This window comes from Dendrobates tinctorius, unplaced genomic scaffold (assembly GCF_039654945.1).
Source record: "Dendrobates tinctorius isolate UK_male_01 unplaced genomic scaffold, ASM3965494v1 ptg000115l, whole genome shotgun sequence".
Classification (NCBI taxonomy): domain Eukaryota; kingdom Metazoa; phylum Chordata; class Amphibia; order Anura; family Dendrobatidae; genus Dendrobates; species Dendrobates tinctorius.
Genome location: NW_027361783.1, coordinates 14,154,943 through 14,171,150, shown reverse-complemented (window position 1 = coordinate 14,171,150; position 16,208 = coordinate 14,154,943). Strand labels below are relative to the sequence as shown.

General features: G+C 46.8%; 1 protein-coding gene across 3 annotated transcripts in view; it reads right to left on the bottom strand.

Annotated features, from left to right (window-relative positions):
* Positions 1-11,019, bottom strand: part of RTTN (rotatin) — a 328,322-nt gene extending 317,303 nt beyond the window's left edge. The window contains exons 1-2 of one of the 3 annotated variants that reach the window (XR_012234901.1): positions 10,852-11,019; positions 1,617-1,688 (exon numbers count right to left, since the gene is read on the bottom strand). Coding sequence is in view for 2 of the 3 variants with exons in the window: in XM_073590015.1 (XP_073446116.1) it covers positions 1,617-1,647 (31 nt within the window). In the remaining variant the exon portion in view is untranslated. The remainder of the gene's footprint in view (positions 1-1,616; positions 1,689-10,851) is intronic. The other 2 variants (XM_073590015.1, XM_073590014.1) reach the window with 2 other exon arrangements.
* Between the last annotated feature and the right edge of the window lie 5,189 nt (positions 11,020-16,208).

Genomic DNA, 16,208 nt, shown 5'->3' with positions numbered 1-16,208 from the left:
CACCTCAGCAGACACTGACATGGTGGGAGAAATCTAGCATCCCCAGGAACATAAGCTCCAGCCATTGTCTCCCACCAGAAAGGAGCACAGAGCACATGACAAAAATGAATCCCACCTCCCATGTGGTATCATTTAGGCTGGTTTCACATTCGCGCTTTTTAAGCGCACGCACGGCCGGGGGTAGCTCCGCCCCCGAGCCGGCTCTCTGCCCGGCGTGCCCGCCCCTTCCTTGTAGCGCCACCTCCTAGCGCACAGCGGCGCCTGCGATCGGCGCACCCTATCTTTAGCATAGGGTGCGCAGATCGTGCGCAGGCCGTGCGCTAGTTGCGCTTTGACCTGCGCTGCGCACTTTTGACGGTGCGCCGTAATCAAACTTTTCGGATTTTGGCGCGCACGGCGCACCGTCAAAAGTGCGCAGCGCAGGTCAAAGCGCAACTAGCGCACGGCCTGCACACGATCTGCGCACCCTATGCTAAAGATAGGGTGCGCCGATCGCAGGCGCCGCTGTGCGCTAGGAGGCGGCGCTACAAGGAAGGGGCGGGCACGCCGGGCAGAGAGCCGGCTCGGGGGCGGAGCTACCCCCGGCCGTGCGTGCGCTTAAAAAGCGCGAATGTGAAACCAGCCTAAGTGACACATGAATGTAGGAAAGTGCACATATTAACTGTCATGTGGATTTAATATTTTCTCACAGACACTATTATGCATTATTGATGTGTTACTGTGCTCTGATTCTGTGAGTTTTTTTAAAGTGCTACTTTCCCCATAATTCACCTGAATATACCCACATAACATGCTATGCTGTTCCCAAAACAACCCATTAAATATGATACTATACTGCATACAGATGCTGTACATCCATGAGCAACTCAGCCGGACAAATTACAAGTTGACGGTGCATGAAAATGTGTGTGAAGGTTTCTCTACTGTACTAATTAATGTATAAGGTTTGTGCCTGTCCATTGGTGAAAAGCACGACTGTGATATTAATGGTGGCAGATAAGTGAGAATATCAGCCTGATCAGTAGAAAACCTGGGATCTTCGTGAACCATGTTTCTGTGCAATTTCACTATTCTACTTTTACTGGCTCTGACGGGATGATGTGGGATAATAGGGGTAGTAGTCCGGTAGCTCTGGCTGACGGGATGATGTGGGATATTGTAGTGAATGTGGCTATGCGGAGTGGGCGGGGCGATACACTCAGAATATATATATATATATATATATATATATATACACACATACACACACACATACATACACACACACACAATCATTATTTGTTATAACTAACCGCAGTTCGTTACTATGCCCGGGCAGCGCCGGGCTCTTCAGCTAGTACTATAATAAATGTAAAAAAGCAACAGAAATCCAGTATAGAAAAAAAACTAACATCTGAAAACAGCCTACAGGATTAATGACTTCCCTATGAATATGCATGCTTGCAGATTTATTTCTGAGAATAACCTGTGGCAAAGACTTTACCGGGTAGACAAACTTTAATGTGTCTGGTCAGCCTAAGGAACGTATGATGCTGGTAATACTTCCTCACCGTAGGAAGTGGTCACTTATTTAGGTCTCTTCTACAATATAAAAGATATAGAAAAGAAAATCTCACCAAGTTTCTTCACCAGTGAAGACAGATCCATGATGATTTGTTCAGTTCCTAACTTTTTCACTGTCTTATGATCTGTAAAAAAGACAAAAAGATAATGACTCTAAAGGACCTCATACACAGGATCTGAAAAGGTCTGAAACTATTGATTTTGACCATAACAAATTATCATCGGCCATCTAAGGATTGATTGTGTCGAACAATGGCCTACCGATGTCGTTCAAAAGGCCAATTGGGCATGTTGGATTTTTTTCAGCCAATCAGAAGTACTAGCTGGATCATTGGGGAAAAAAAAGAAACAAACATGCTCAATACCGCTTAAGGCAGTTTACGGTTTAACCACTGCCAAAAGTGAACAGAATGCAGAGCAATGTAAAAACAATATGGCTAGGCACATGTTCAGTTGTTTGCAACATCTTTAAATGGCCTCAGGGTTCAGAAACCGTAACAGTGAAAAGCATGTTCATTCATGAAGCCACTCCCGCGTTATATGTAAAACCATAGACAGACTCCTGTGATGGAGCCACGGCAAAAATAAGGGCCAAACCTAAAGCAAAACCATTTCTGGAAAAATAAAAAGCTGTCTTTTTCTTAAATAACTCTGGAACCCTTTAATGAATCCCACTGATTCTGAGAATGTTTTTTCTCTTTTTCCCGTGACATCATACTTCATGATAGTTTAAAAAAAAATTGGAAATTTGCTAAATTTTTGCCAATTTTCAAGCTTTTAATTGGTATGTACGTAAACCAGAGAGCGGTGTCAGCAAATACAGTTAACGAATAACATTTTCCACATGTCTACTTTACATCGGCACAATTTTTAAACTTTTTTCTTGTTAGGCAATTGGAAGGGTTAAAAGTTGGCCAGCAATTTCTCATTTTTCCAAGAAAAGTTACAAAACCATTTTTTTTTTTTTTTGGGACCACATCACATTTGAAGCGACTTAGAGGAGCCTATATAACAGAAAATACCCCAAATATGACACTAAAAACTGCACCCTTCAAGGTGCTCAAAACCATATTCAAGAAGTGTATTAACCTTTCAGGCGCTGCACAGAAACTGAAGAAATGTGGAAGGAATAATGAACATATTACTTTTCTTTTTCCCACCAAAAAATGTACTAAAGAACCAATTTCTACTGTTTGGACGTATGGCTGAGCTCAGAAGGAAGGAGCGCCATTTGACTTTTTGAATGTAAAATTTGGCCGAAAACAACTTTTGAGGCACAGTGCACAGCTCAGAAGGGAAGTAGCGCCTTAATTTAATGCAGATTTTACTGTTATGCTTTGCGAGTGCCATGACAACGGAGAGGCCCCTGAGGTGACAGAACAGCAGAACCCACATAAGTGACCCCATTTTACAAACTACACCTCTCAATGAATTCATCTAGGGGTGCAGTGATCAATGGGGAATGTGGAAATGGGTAACGAAAGCACCAAACTTCTCCCACAATTTCTGCTGAAAATGGAAATACCCCATATGTGGCTGTGCAGCACGGCAAGACTCGGGAAAGACTGAACGCCATTTGCCTCCTGAAGCACAGATTTTCCTAGAATAGTTTGCAGACTCCATATACTGAGCCCCTAAGTACTACAAAAGCAGACTTTAAGGGTGTTTTCCAGAAAGACGTTGCTGAGTGAAAATTGCAAATCTGCTATTGTAGTGCCCCGTACATGGTAGCGCCCACTACGTTATGCCCAACTTGTGCTTTTGGAGACGTGCACCTGTAAATTAGGCGGGCTCTTATTGCTACAGAAATGCCAAACATGTGGACTTTTAATGTGGTTTAGACACACTGAGGGGGTTAGAAGGGAGGGGGGCATTTGGAATTGGGAGCAGACAATTTGCTGAATTTGTTTTGGAGAATTTTCTGGATTTCTTTTTTTTGGGGGGGGGGGGGGGCGACAAAGCCTAGTGCTTTTTCACAGCCTTTGTACTATCAATAATGTGGAAGCCCCCTATATTTCATTTAACAGATGACAGACCAGAGTGGGGACTTGCTTTATTTGTGGATTGAGTTGGAGCTTTTATTGGGAACATTTTACATAACGCTTGGGGGAATCACATTTATCCTGTGCTTTATGCTGAGCACTTATACCTGGGTTTCTATCTAAATCTCTGAGCGATGCGATTCACACAAAGTCCCTGAGGGATCCATTCACTATAATGAGTCAGCAGAGTTACTACATTTGACCAGTGAGTTTTCTTGTGCATTTCTCTATTTTAGCCTATATCAGGCTTAACTTTAATTGCACTACCTAGTGCTTTATCTCCACATTACTTATTACAGTTGGGTTTACTTGCACTATGGCCGGTTTCACACCTCAGAGTCACGGATACGTGTGGTGACAGTCTTCTCACGTACCAGAGACACTGACACACGTAGACCCATTCAAATGAATGGGTCTACTATGTACATGTCAGCGTGTTTTCACGGATCGTGTGTAAGACACGCTGACGTGCCCAATTTTGAGCAACAGCACGGATCACATGGACCCATACAAGTCAATGGGTCCGTGTAAACACGTACCGCACACAGATGGTGTCCGTGTGTGTTTTAAAAGTCATAGAGTTAACATTGAAACAAATTGCTTCAATACACGGACAGCACACAGATGGTGCACACGGACACACAGATAGCATACGGATGCCACACAAGTGTGACAAATCGACACACGGACATCTTTTTTTCGATACTGGAAATATCAGGACGTGTGAAACCGGCCTAATACCCAGTACTCAGCATTGGCTTCATTGTGCAGATAATGTAACAGCCATTTGGTATGTGTCAGCCTTTAATTGTTTGTTGACAGCTTACATATTATCCCCAACTAATTTAATATGGATATTTGAGGTGCTAGATTACATCATTTTTATTACTGGTTGTTGAAGCCCTACCTTGTATTCCCATATATACCTGCTTCAGCAGTTTTTATTCTGTTCTCATGATTATTGTGTATTCTATTAAAATAAATTTTTATTGTTTAGTATAGAAATACTCTGTTTCCTCTTTGCTCTGATTGGCTGGTGTTTCTTACTCCATCACCCACGTATAAGACGGATTCTGCCACAGAAACTGTTGGAAAAACCAGGAAACACTGCACAGAACGAGCCTATGCATTTCTATATAAAATCCTTTGCTGTTCTTGTGTTCAGGTTTGTGAACTTCTCAACTGCTTCAGGTTTCCAAAGCCATCAAGCAGTTAGAAGAGACAAGCTGACCCTTTTTCAAAGCATTTCCGCTCTGAAGACTCTTTACAAGTCAAAAGGAAAAGCTCGGAAAAACCCGGGGCATCTTTTTTGAGCGTTTTGCCACCATCTTGGATTTAACACTTTACGGCCATGGCATTTTTTTGTTTTTGCATTCATCTTTTCTTCACCTCCTTCGAAGAGCCATAACGTCTTCATTTGTCTGTCGAGATAGACGTACAGGGGTCAATTTTCCTATTGATGGGGCCAAGCAAGGGCTTGTTTTTTGGGCGGAGAAGTGATGTTTTTAGCGATACTAATTCTGTATACACATGATGCTTTCACAGCTTGTTTATCACATTTTAAGGGACTCAGAAAGAGAATTGGAGGGATCCAATGGCTGGATATCCTTAAGGACAAAAATGTCCAGGAAGGATGGGAAATCTTGAAAAATGAAATTCTCAAAGCACAATCGTTAACAATTCCGAAAAGAGGGAAGAATAGGACGCATTTAAGGAAGCCAGGATGGATGAACACAGAACTTAAGCACATGCTAAAAAGGAAGAAAAAAAATGTTTATAAAATGGAAAGAAGGAGGCATATCTAAAGAAGAATATAATGCTGTCTGCAGAACCTGCAGGGCACAAATCAGATTATCTAAAGCTGACAATGAATTGAGGCTTGCAAGAGATGTCAAAAGCAATAATAAAGGATTTTGGGGATATGTCAAAAGTAAAAGAAAAGTCAAAGATGCTATAGGATTTTTACAGGATGAAAATGATGAAATGGTAAGACAGGATGTTGAGAAGGCCGAACTTTTAAATTCCTATTTTGCATCTGTTTTCTCTCAGAAAGGAAATGTAACATCAACTGTTCTTCACTGTCCTATTAAGGGAATAGAAGAATCCAGGATACCTATAAACAGAAAGATAGTGAGGAAACACTTAGCTAACCTAAATGAATTCAAGTCTCCAGGTCCAGATGAATTACACCCCAGAGTACTGAAGGAGATAGCAGAAGAAATTTTTGAACCCCTCTCCATAATCTTTGAAAATTCTTGGAGAACAGGAGAAGTCCCAGAAGACTGGAGAAGAGCAAATTTTGTTCCCATCTTCAAAAAGGGGAAGAAGGTGGACCCAGGCAACTATAGGCCGGTGAGTCTGACTTCTATACCAGGAAAGATCTTTGAACAAATAATTAAACATGTATGTCAGAACCTGGATAAGAACGAAGAGATTAAACAGAGTCAGCATGGGTTTGTAACTAATAAGTCATGTCAGACTAACTTAATTTCCTTCTATGACGGAATCACTGATTGGGTGGATCAAGGAAATGCTGTAGATATAGTATATCTTGACTTCAGCAAAGCATTTGACAAAGTATCTCATACAATCCTTATTGAAAAAATGACTAAGTATGGAATGGACAAGGCAACTGTTAGGTGGATTCATAACTGGCTTAGTGATCGGACCCAAAGAGTGGTCGTAAATGGCTGCACATCCAGTTGGAAGAATGTCTCAAGTGGGGTACCACAGGGCTCTGTCCTGGGCCCTGAATTGTTCAACATCTTTATCAACGATTTAGATGAAGGAATTGAGGGTAAACTGATTAAATTTGCTGATGACACAAAGCTAGGAGGGATAGCTAATACTAGAGAAGAGAGAGAGAGGATTCAAAAAGATATAAATAAACTGGAGAAGTGGGCAGCAACTAACAGAATGGTTTTTAACAGGGAGAAATGCAAAGTACTACATCTGGGCAATAAAAATGAAAAAAAGCATATACAGAATGGGAGGAATAGGGCTAAGCAACAGCACATGTGAAGACTTGGGTATACTAATAGATCACAGACTGAATATGAGTCAACAGTGTGATGCAGCAGCAAAAAAGGCTAATGCAATTCTAGGATGTATTAACAGAAGCATACAGTCTAGATCACGTGAAGTCATTATTTCCCTCTACTCCTCTTTGGTCAGACCTCATCTGGTGGAATATTGTGTCCAGTTTTGGGCACCACATTTTAAAAAAGACATCAACAAACTGGAGCAAGTTCAGAAAAGAGCGACCAGAATGGTGACCGGTCTGCAAAACCTGGCTTATGAGGAAAGGTTGCAGGATTTGGGAAGGTTTAGTTTGCAAAAGACAAGACTGAGAGGAGACTTAATAGCTGTCTACAAATATCTAAAGGGCTGTCACATTGTAGAAGGATCATCTTTATTCTCATTTGCACAAGGAAAGACTAGAAGCAATGGGATGAAACTGAATGGGAGGAGACACAGATTAGATATTAGAAAAAACTTTTTGACAGTTAGAGTGATCAATGAGTGGAACAAGCTGCCACAAGAAGTAGTGAGTTCTCCTTCAATGGAAGTCTTCAAACAGAGGCTGGACAGACATCTGACTAGGATGATTTAGCGAATCCTGCTTTGAGCAGGGGGTTGGACCAGATGGCCCAGGAGGTCCCTTCCAACTCTTCGATTCTATGATTTTAGGTATGTGAAGAGACATAAAAATGACATTTTGAAGTTTTATTTCTTTTATTTCTTCACTGCATTAACTGGTGAGGAACAGAGCTGGAGTGACACAGGCTTCAGATCTTCAGCCTCATTTGCATGTCAGTTCAATATCTGATTTCTCAGTAATGAAGGAGCGGACCGGCCAGTGAAGGTGTTGCTGGACTTATACTGGATATAAACATGTACATCTGGAAGTGAGAAGCACTAGAAAACCCTTTTAATGCAGACCTACATCTGTATGCCCCATCTTGTCTGGTGTGATGCCCTGCATGCTGGGAGATTCAGATGCAATGGTTACTGTGCCGGATCGGGAACGTATCATGGATGCATCCGACTCAGATAATTGGCATAGCGATCCAATGATGCAGCCATGGGAGAACGAGTGCACAAGTCATATGCAAAGCAGGTTAGAAGTGCAGCACATGGATTCTAAGCAAGAGAGGTGTCCTTTTTATTGGGGGGACAGGCTCCTATAAGACCAAACGGCTGCATCCACCCTTAAAAGTTGTGTCGCAACTTTCCCTTTAAAATGAGTTGCCCACAAATTATACAATTAACTCACAGTGATCGAGGTGGGTGACGGGACATTGTTGTGTCACTTGACCGCTCCAGATCATCATTATTCTATCAGAGCAGACGGCCCCTCTGGCAACACAGTAACGGCTGCAGCCAATCGGCGGCACTGAACTGACCCAGCAAGGGCTGCTCAGAACAGTAGTGGACAACCCCTTTAATTATGGTATTGTACCCTTTTATTTCTTGTCTGTGGGAAACTGTAGCTCACGGAAGGTCACATGTAATGGCAGACAATGGGGGCACATCATTATATAGGTACCTGCCATGGCTCACACCCAGGATAGTGACAGTAACAATACACAGAGACCCCAGGGGGAACAAGGCGCAGACCCTAGGACTACAATGGGGGCACATTATTACATAGGTACCTGCCATGGCTCACACCCATGATAGGGACAGTCACGTTACACAGAGACCCCAGCGCAAGACCCCCAGAGGGAACAAGGCGCAGACCCCAGGACTACAATTGGGGCACATCATTACATAGGTACCTGCCATGGCTCACACCGATGATAGGGACAGTCACGTTACACAGAGACCCCAGCGCAAGACCCCCAGAGGGAACAAGGCGCACATTTTTACAAAGGTACCTGCCATGGCTCACACCCAGGATAGGGACAGTCACGTTACACAGAGACCCCAGCGCAAGACCCCCAGAGGGAACAAGGCGCAGACCCCCAGTTATGGAACAAGGCGCAGACCCCAGGACTACAATGGGGGCACATTATTACATAGGTACCTGCCATGGCTCACACCCAGGATAGGGACAGTCACGTTACACAGAGACCCCAGGGCAAGACCCCCAGAGGGAACAAGGCGCAGACCCCCAGGACTACAATGGGGGCACATTATTACATAAGTACCTGCCATGGCTCACACCCAGGATAGGGACAGTCACGTTACACAGAGAACCCAGGGCAAGACCCCAGGACTACAATGGGGGCACATTATTACATAGGTACCTGCCATGGCTCACACCCAGGATAGGAGACTGTCACGTTACACAGAGACCCCAGGGCAAGACCCCCAGAGGGAACAAGGCGCAGACCTCCAAATGGAACAAGGCGCAGACCCCCAGGACTACAATGAGGGCACATTTTTACATAGGTACCTGCCATGGTTCACACCCAAGCTAGGAGACTGTCACGTTACACAGAGACCCCAGGGCAAGACCCCCAGAGGGAACAAGGCACAGACCCCAGGACTACAATGGGGGCACATTTTTACATAGGTACCTGCCATGGCTCACACCCAGGATAGGAGACTGTCACGTTACACACAGAACCCAGGGCAAGACCCCCAGAGGGAACAAGGGGCGCAGACCCCAGGACTATAATGGGGGCACATTATTACATAAGTACCTGCCATGGCTCACACCCAGGATAGGGACAGTCACGTTACAACGTTACACAGAGACCCCAGGGCAAGACCCCCAGAGGGAACAAGGCGCAGACCCCAGGACTACAATGGGGGCACATTATTACATAGGTACCTGCCATGGCTCACACCCAGGATAGGAGACTGTCACGTTACACAGAGACCCCAGGGCAAGACCCCCAGAGGGAACAAGGCGCAGACCCCAGGACTACAATGGGGGCACATTATTACATAGGTACCTGCCATGGCTCACACCCAGGATAGGAGACTGTCACGTTACACAGAGACCCCAGGGCAAGACCCCCAGAGGGAACAAGGCGCAGACCTCCAGATGGAACAAGGCGCAGACCCCCAGGACTACAATGAGGGCACATTTTTACATAGGTACCTGCCATGGTTCACACCCAAGCTAGGAGACTGTCACGTTACACAGAGACCCCAGGGCAAGACCCCCAGAGGGAACAAGGCACAGACCCCAGGACTACAATGCGGGCACATTTTTACATAAGTACCTGCCATGGCTCACACCCAGGATAGGGACAGTCACGTTACAACGTTACACAGAGACCCCAGGGCAAGACCCCCAGAGGGAACAAGGCGCAGACCCCAGGACTACAATGGGGGCACATTATTACATAGGTACCTGCCATGGCTCACACCCAGGATAGGAGACTGTCACGTTACACAGAGACCCCAGGGCAAGACCCCCAGAGGGAACAAGGCGCAGACCTCCAGATGGAACAAGGCGCAGACCCCCAGGACTACAATGAGGGCACATTTTTACATAGGTACCTGCCATGGTTCACACCCAAGCTAGGAGACTGTCACGTTACACAGAGACCCCAGGGCAAGACCCCCAGAGGGAACAAGGCACAGACCCCAGGACTACAATGCGGGCACATTATTACATAGGTACCTGCCATGGCTCACACCCAGGATAGGAGACTGTCACGTTACACACAGAACCCAGGGCAAGACCCCCAGAGGGAACAAGGGGCGCAGACCCCAGGACTACAATGGGGGCACATTATAGGTACCTGCCATGGCTCACACCCAGGATAGGAGACTGTCACGTTACACATAGACCCCAGGGCAAGACCCCCAGAGGGAACAAGGTGAAGACCCCCAGTTGGAACAAGGCGCAGACCCCAGGACTACAATGGGGGCACATTATTACATAGGTACCTGCCATGGCTCACACCCAGGATAGGAGACTGTCACGTTACACAGAGACCCCAGGGCAAGACCCCCAGAGGGAACAAGGCGCAGACCCCCAGAGGGAACAAGGCGCAGACCCCAGGACTACAATGGGGGCACATTATTACATAGGTACCTGCCATGGCTCACACCCAGGATAGGAGACTGTCACGTTACACAGAGACCCCAGGGCAAGACCCCCAGAGGGAACAAGGCGCAGACACCCAGGACTACAGGGTAATAATGCTGGGCATGTTGTATCTGACCTTCTCCCACATACAGATGTCACTGCCATCCATTATCTGCATGCAATAAACAGCTGAAGGCTTGCTGGGCTTTGTAGTGCATGACAGGTATGAAGCGAACACACAGAGCCACCTACCTGCTCCAGTCACAAGGACAGCTCTGTCACCGGCCAGGACGGGTCATGCACGGCGGGGAGGCAGCCTCCCGGTGTAACGGACAGTTACTAGGGTGCACAGGACGCGTCACACTAACCTAAAGCCACTACACTTCCCGGCTGATGGCAGCCCCGCCCCCACTGCCATTCATAGCTAATCAGAGTAGCTCTAACCACAGACCAATCAGCGGGTCGATTACAGCTGCTTGTACGTGAGGCATCTATGAGACAAGCGCTGGGATTGGCTGCCGGAGGGGGTGTGACTGACTGTGTGTGCTGCTGTGGAGGGAAGAAAGGAGGGAGATTTGTAAACGTTCCTGGTGAAGCGAGAGCTCGGCACATTGCGCTACGGGACCTCACCAGAGCGCCTGACCCGTCTGCGGCATTTCACATGGACACTTGTAGCCAGTGGCGGATTAAGTGGACTATGGGCCCGGGGCTGTAAATAAAACCTGGGCCCCTGTACCCCCCTTCCCACCTGAGCGCTGCGGTCCCCGTGCGGGAATTGACAGCCGTACGGACCGCAGCACTTGGTTTGCTGCGGGTCCATACGGAAAACCCGCCACCATTCCACCACGTGTGGACATGGCCTAAAAAGACGTTGCACATAAGCTGTAGGCTTATGGCCAATACGCACAAAATCGCCCAACGTGATCCTGGCCATAGGGGATCCACTTTAATGTCCCCACTTTAATTTGAAGTCCCCTTACTTCATCCATTGCAGTCCCCTATCACCCACTCACTTCATCTGCAGTGCCGCTTCATCATTTGCAGCCCCTTATCCCCCCTTCCATTTTATCATGTGCAGTCCCCTTCCCCCCAACTTCATGTGCAGCCCCACTCCCCCATCATCATGTGCAGTTAATTTTACCCCCACATCATGTGCAGTCCCCCTTACCCCCAATTCATCATGTGCAGTCCCCCTTACCCCCAATTCATCATGTGCAGTCCCCCTTACCCCCAATTCATCATGTGCAGTCCCCCTTACCCCCAATTCATCATGTGCAGTCCCACTTACCCCTTAATTCATCATGTGCAGTCCCACTTACCCCTTAATTCATCATGTGCAGTCCCACTTACCCCTTAATTCATCATGTGCAGTCCCACTTACCCCTTAATTCATCATGTGCAGTCCCACTTACCCCTTAATTCATCATGTGCAGTCCCACTTACCCCTTAATTCATCATGTGCAGTCCCACTTACCCCTTAATTCATCATGTGCAGCCCCACTTATCCCCCACTTCATCATGTGCAGCCCCACTCACCCCCCCTTCATCATATGCAGCCCCACTCACCCCCCCTTCATCATGTGCAGCCCCACTCACCCCCTTCATCATGTGAAGCCCCCACTCATCCCCCCTTCATCCTGTGAAGCCCCCACTCACCCCCTTCATCCTGTACAACCCCAGTCACCCCCCTTCATCATATACAGCCCCCAGTCACCCCGTCATCATATACAGCCCCCAGTCACCCCCCCCTTCATATACAGCCCCCAGTCACCCCCCTTCATCATATACAGCCCCCAGTCACCCCTGTCATCATATACAGCCCCCAGTCACCCCCCCTTCATCATATACAGCCCCCAGTCACCCCCCTTCATCATATACAGCCGCCAGTCACCCCCCTTCATCATATACAGCCCACAGTCACCCCCCCTTCATCATATTCAGCCCCCAGTCACCCCCCTTCATCATATACAGCCCCCAGTCACCCCCCTTCATCATATACAGCCCCCAGTCACCCCCCTTCATCATATACAGCCCCCAGTCACCCCCCCTTCATCATATACAGCCCCCAGTCACCCCCTTCATCATATACAGCCCCCAGTCACCCCCCTTCATCATATACAGGCCCCAGTCACCCCCCCTTCATCATATACAGGCCCCAGTCACCCCCCCTTCATCATATACAGGCCCCAGTCACCCCCCATTCATCATATACAGGCCCCAGTCACCCCCCCTTCATTGTGTACAGCCCCCACTCACCCCCTCCCCCATTTAATTCATTTTATAAATAAAAAAAGTTCCCCATACTTACCTCACAGCCGGCTCGCTCCCCAGCATCGCCTCTGCTTTCAGCATCCTCCGGGACATGTCAGCGCGTGCACGATGATGTCATCACGCACGCCCGACATCTGACCCGGAAGTACAGCCGGAGCTGAGCAGCCGTCAAGGTGACGGCCGTGCACAGCTCCCGGCCCCTCATAGAATGTGACGCGGGCGGCTGTCTGCTGCCGGCGTCGTCACAGCACAGGGCACGGCCGGCCCTGTACAGGTGCTGGGGGAGCGGTCCGGGGGGCATTTGCCTCTCTGCCACCCGGCCCAGCCCGCCCCTGCCCCTGGGCCCCCAAAAAACCTTGGGCCCAGGGCGACCGCCCCATCCACCCCTATTAAGATCCGCCATTGCTTGTAGCTGTCACCTATCTAGTGCATATATAGAAGAATGATGTTTTCACACGGAACATTTTTTTAAGAATTTTTTTTCACATGTCCTGTTTTTTTCCAAAAATTGCTCAGATTACGTGTTACTTTTAAGCCAGTAGTGAAATATAAGGCCCCGTTCAGACGTATGGGATTTGTCAGAGCTGCACCGACAAAAGCCTCTTAGACCATGCTCTGAGTGTGGTCTAACAGGCTGCTGAAACGGGTCGTCATGACGACGATCAGGCCCAGGTGATGAAGTCACAGGGGTGCGATCTTTTATTTAGGGTGCGCTCACATCAGCGTTTAAACTTGGCGAGTGCAATGTGAGAAAACCTGGCATTGATCTCACCACAATGTTAAGAAGACCGTGCTCATTTGTGAGGTTTTCCTCACCTGGAGTTGGGGTGAGGAAAAATTTACAGCATGTTGCGTATGGCCGGGGTCACACTTGCGAGAAACTTGCACGAGTCTCAATATCGGGCACTGCCGCCGGCATTCGGACCGGAGCACTCAGTTGCATAGAAATACATGCAGCTGCACACTCCAGTCCCGGGTACCGGCGGCAGTGCCCGATATTGAGACTCGTGCGAGTTTCTCGCAAGTGTGACCTCGGCCTATGGCTGAGAGTCAGCACTGAAAGTCAAGTGTGAGAAAAAAAATCTAGGAAACCCGACATGTCATCAGCCAAGTACAATAAATTCACAGTGTCAGAATAGATATATAGCTAGAATGAAAGAAAAAAGGGATCTAGGGTCCCCCCATATATTTCTTACCAGCTGAGGGAAAGCTGACAGCTGAGGGCTGATGTTTATAGCCTGGGATGGGTGTAATAAACATGGAGCTTCCCAGGCTGTAAATATCTGCTCACAACTGTCTACTTAGCCTTTACGGGTTATTAACAAGGGGTGACACCCAAAAAAATGACATGGGGACCCCACTATTATCAACCCCTTAACAAAATTTCTGCAACGATGAAAGACCACCTAATGTACGGGTGTGTGTGTCCAGAAGCATACACTGGGCACTACAACATACTGGTCACTACAATGGCAGTTTGCAATTTTCACTCAGCAACATTGTCTCCTGCTTGTTTCTGGACCCATAGAGTCAAAATCGTCACTACACCTGTAAATAAGTACCCAAAGAGGTATAATTTCCAAAATGGAGCCTCTTAAGGGGGGATTCTGCTCTTCTAGCAATTATGGGCTCTGTAGATGGAGTCCAAAAAGTTTTTTAAGAAAATCTGTGTCACGGGGTTACAGCGACAGTGTGGAGCCAGAAGACCACAGCGTCTGATTTCTCCTAGTCCGGTGCTGAGGATAAGCACTTCTTCATTTTCAATGTGTTTATTGCTTCTGGCAGAACAGAGGTTAATCGGCCATGTTGGGAATCCCTGTGCTCACAGCTGAACTCGGTTAGCCACTCCTTTCCCCTTTATAATCTGGGCATTGTTACAAATCCTTGTCAGAGCTAGCATTTGCTGCATGGCTAACAGAGGGAGAAGAGAACCGTTCATATGAGAAGGAGAGTTGGAGGCGTTATCTGTGACTGTTGCTTGGTTTGTAAGCGTGGTAATTCCTTATCCTTCTCTAGTTGGGTTTATTCCCCTACCTCCACGCCAAGGTGCATTCCTGTAACAATTGTGTAGGTATTAAGGAATCAGCGTGGGATAAAACCGGTCTGAGAACAAAGCTGCGGCAAAAAGATGTATATCAACAAAACAGAAATGCAAACAGAACTAACACAGATATTCCTGCAATTGAAACAAGGTGCTCAGCACAATATAATAAATCACAGCAAACTGAATATCGGGACGCGACCGCTAATACGAACCAGTCCAGCAAGGATATGACGCAGGAGAGACGCTTAAACGAGGAAGTGCATTAAAGATACCATTGGGAATGCATACAGTACTTAAACGTGGGTATCCAGCAAGGAGGTAGTGGAAATGCATACAGTACTTAGACAAGGGAGTCCAGCAATAACTTGGTCACACGTGCGTACGGCACTTGTTTGTGGGAGTCCAATAATACGTAGAAGAAGCGTAGACGGGATGGTCTCTAAAGGTACCTTTAAGGGCCGACAAGTCCCTGTCAAGTCTCGCACCACAGCCCAACAGACATAGTCCAGAAGATATAAAGAAGTTACATTTCTTACAGACCGCAGCAGCTTCAGAGTTTCGCCGTGTGGCTAAGCAGTACTGTACAGCCACAAATTTTGGTGCCATTTTTACCCATTTCCCAGTATGAAAATTTAAAATCTGGGGCTAAAACAAAATTTTGGTGGTAAAAATTTAATAATTTTTTCTTCACTGCCCAATGGTATAAAATTCTGTGACACACCTGTGGTGTCAATATGATCACTACACCCCTAGATGAATTCCTTTAGAGGTGTAGTTTGTAAAATAGGGTCACTTATGAGGAGTTCAACAGTTCTGGCACCTCAGGGGCACTACCAATGTGACATGGCACCCCGAAACCAGTCCAGTAAAATGTGAAGTCCAATATAGCACGTATTTCCTTCTGAGCTTTGCACTGTGCCTTAAAAGCAGTTTTCAAACACATATGGGGTATTGATGTACTCAGGAGAAATCGTACAACAAATTTTGGGGACCATTTTCTTCTATCCTTGTCGAAATAAAGAACATTTGGGGCTAAAACAACATTTTTGTGGGAAAAAATGTTGTTTTTTTCGTTTTTACAGATCAAAGTTGTAAAATTCTGTGAAGCACCAGTGGGTTGAAGGTGCTCACCACATATCTAGATAAATTCCTTGAGGGGTCTAGTTTCCAAAATGGGGTCACATGTGGGGGGTTTCCACTGTTTAGGAACGTCAGGGGCACTCCAAATGCAACATGACACCCACAGAACATTCCATCAAAATCTGCGTTTCAAAATGTCACTCCTTCCTTTCTA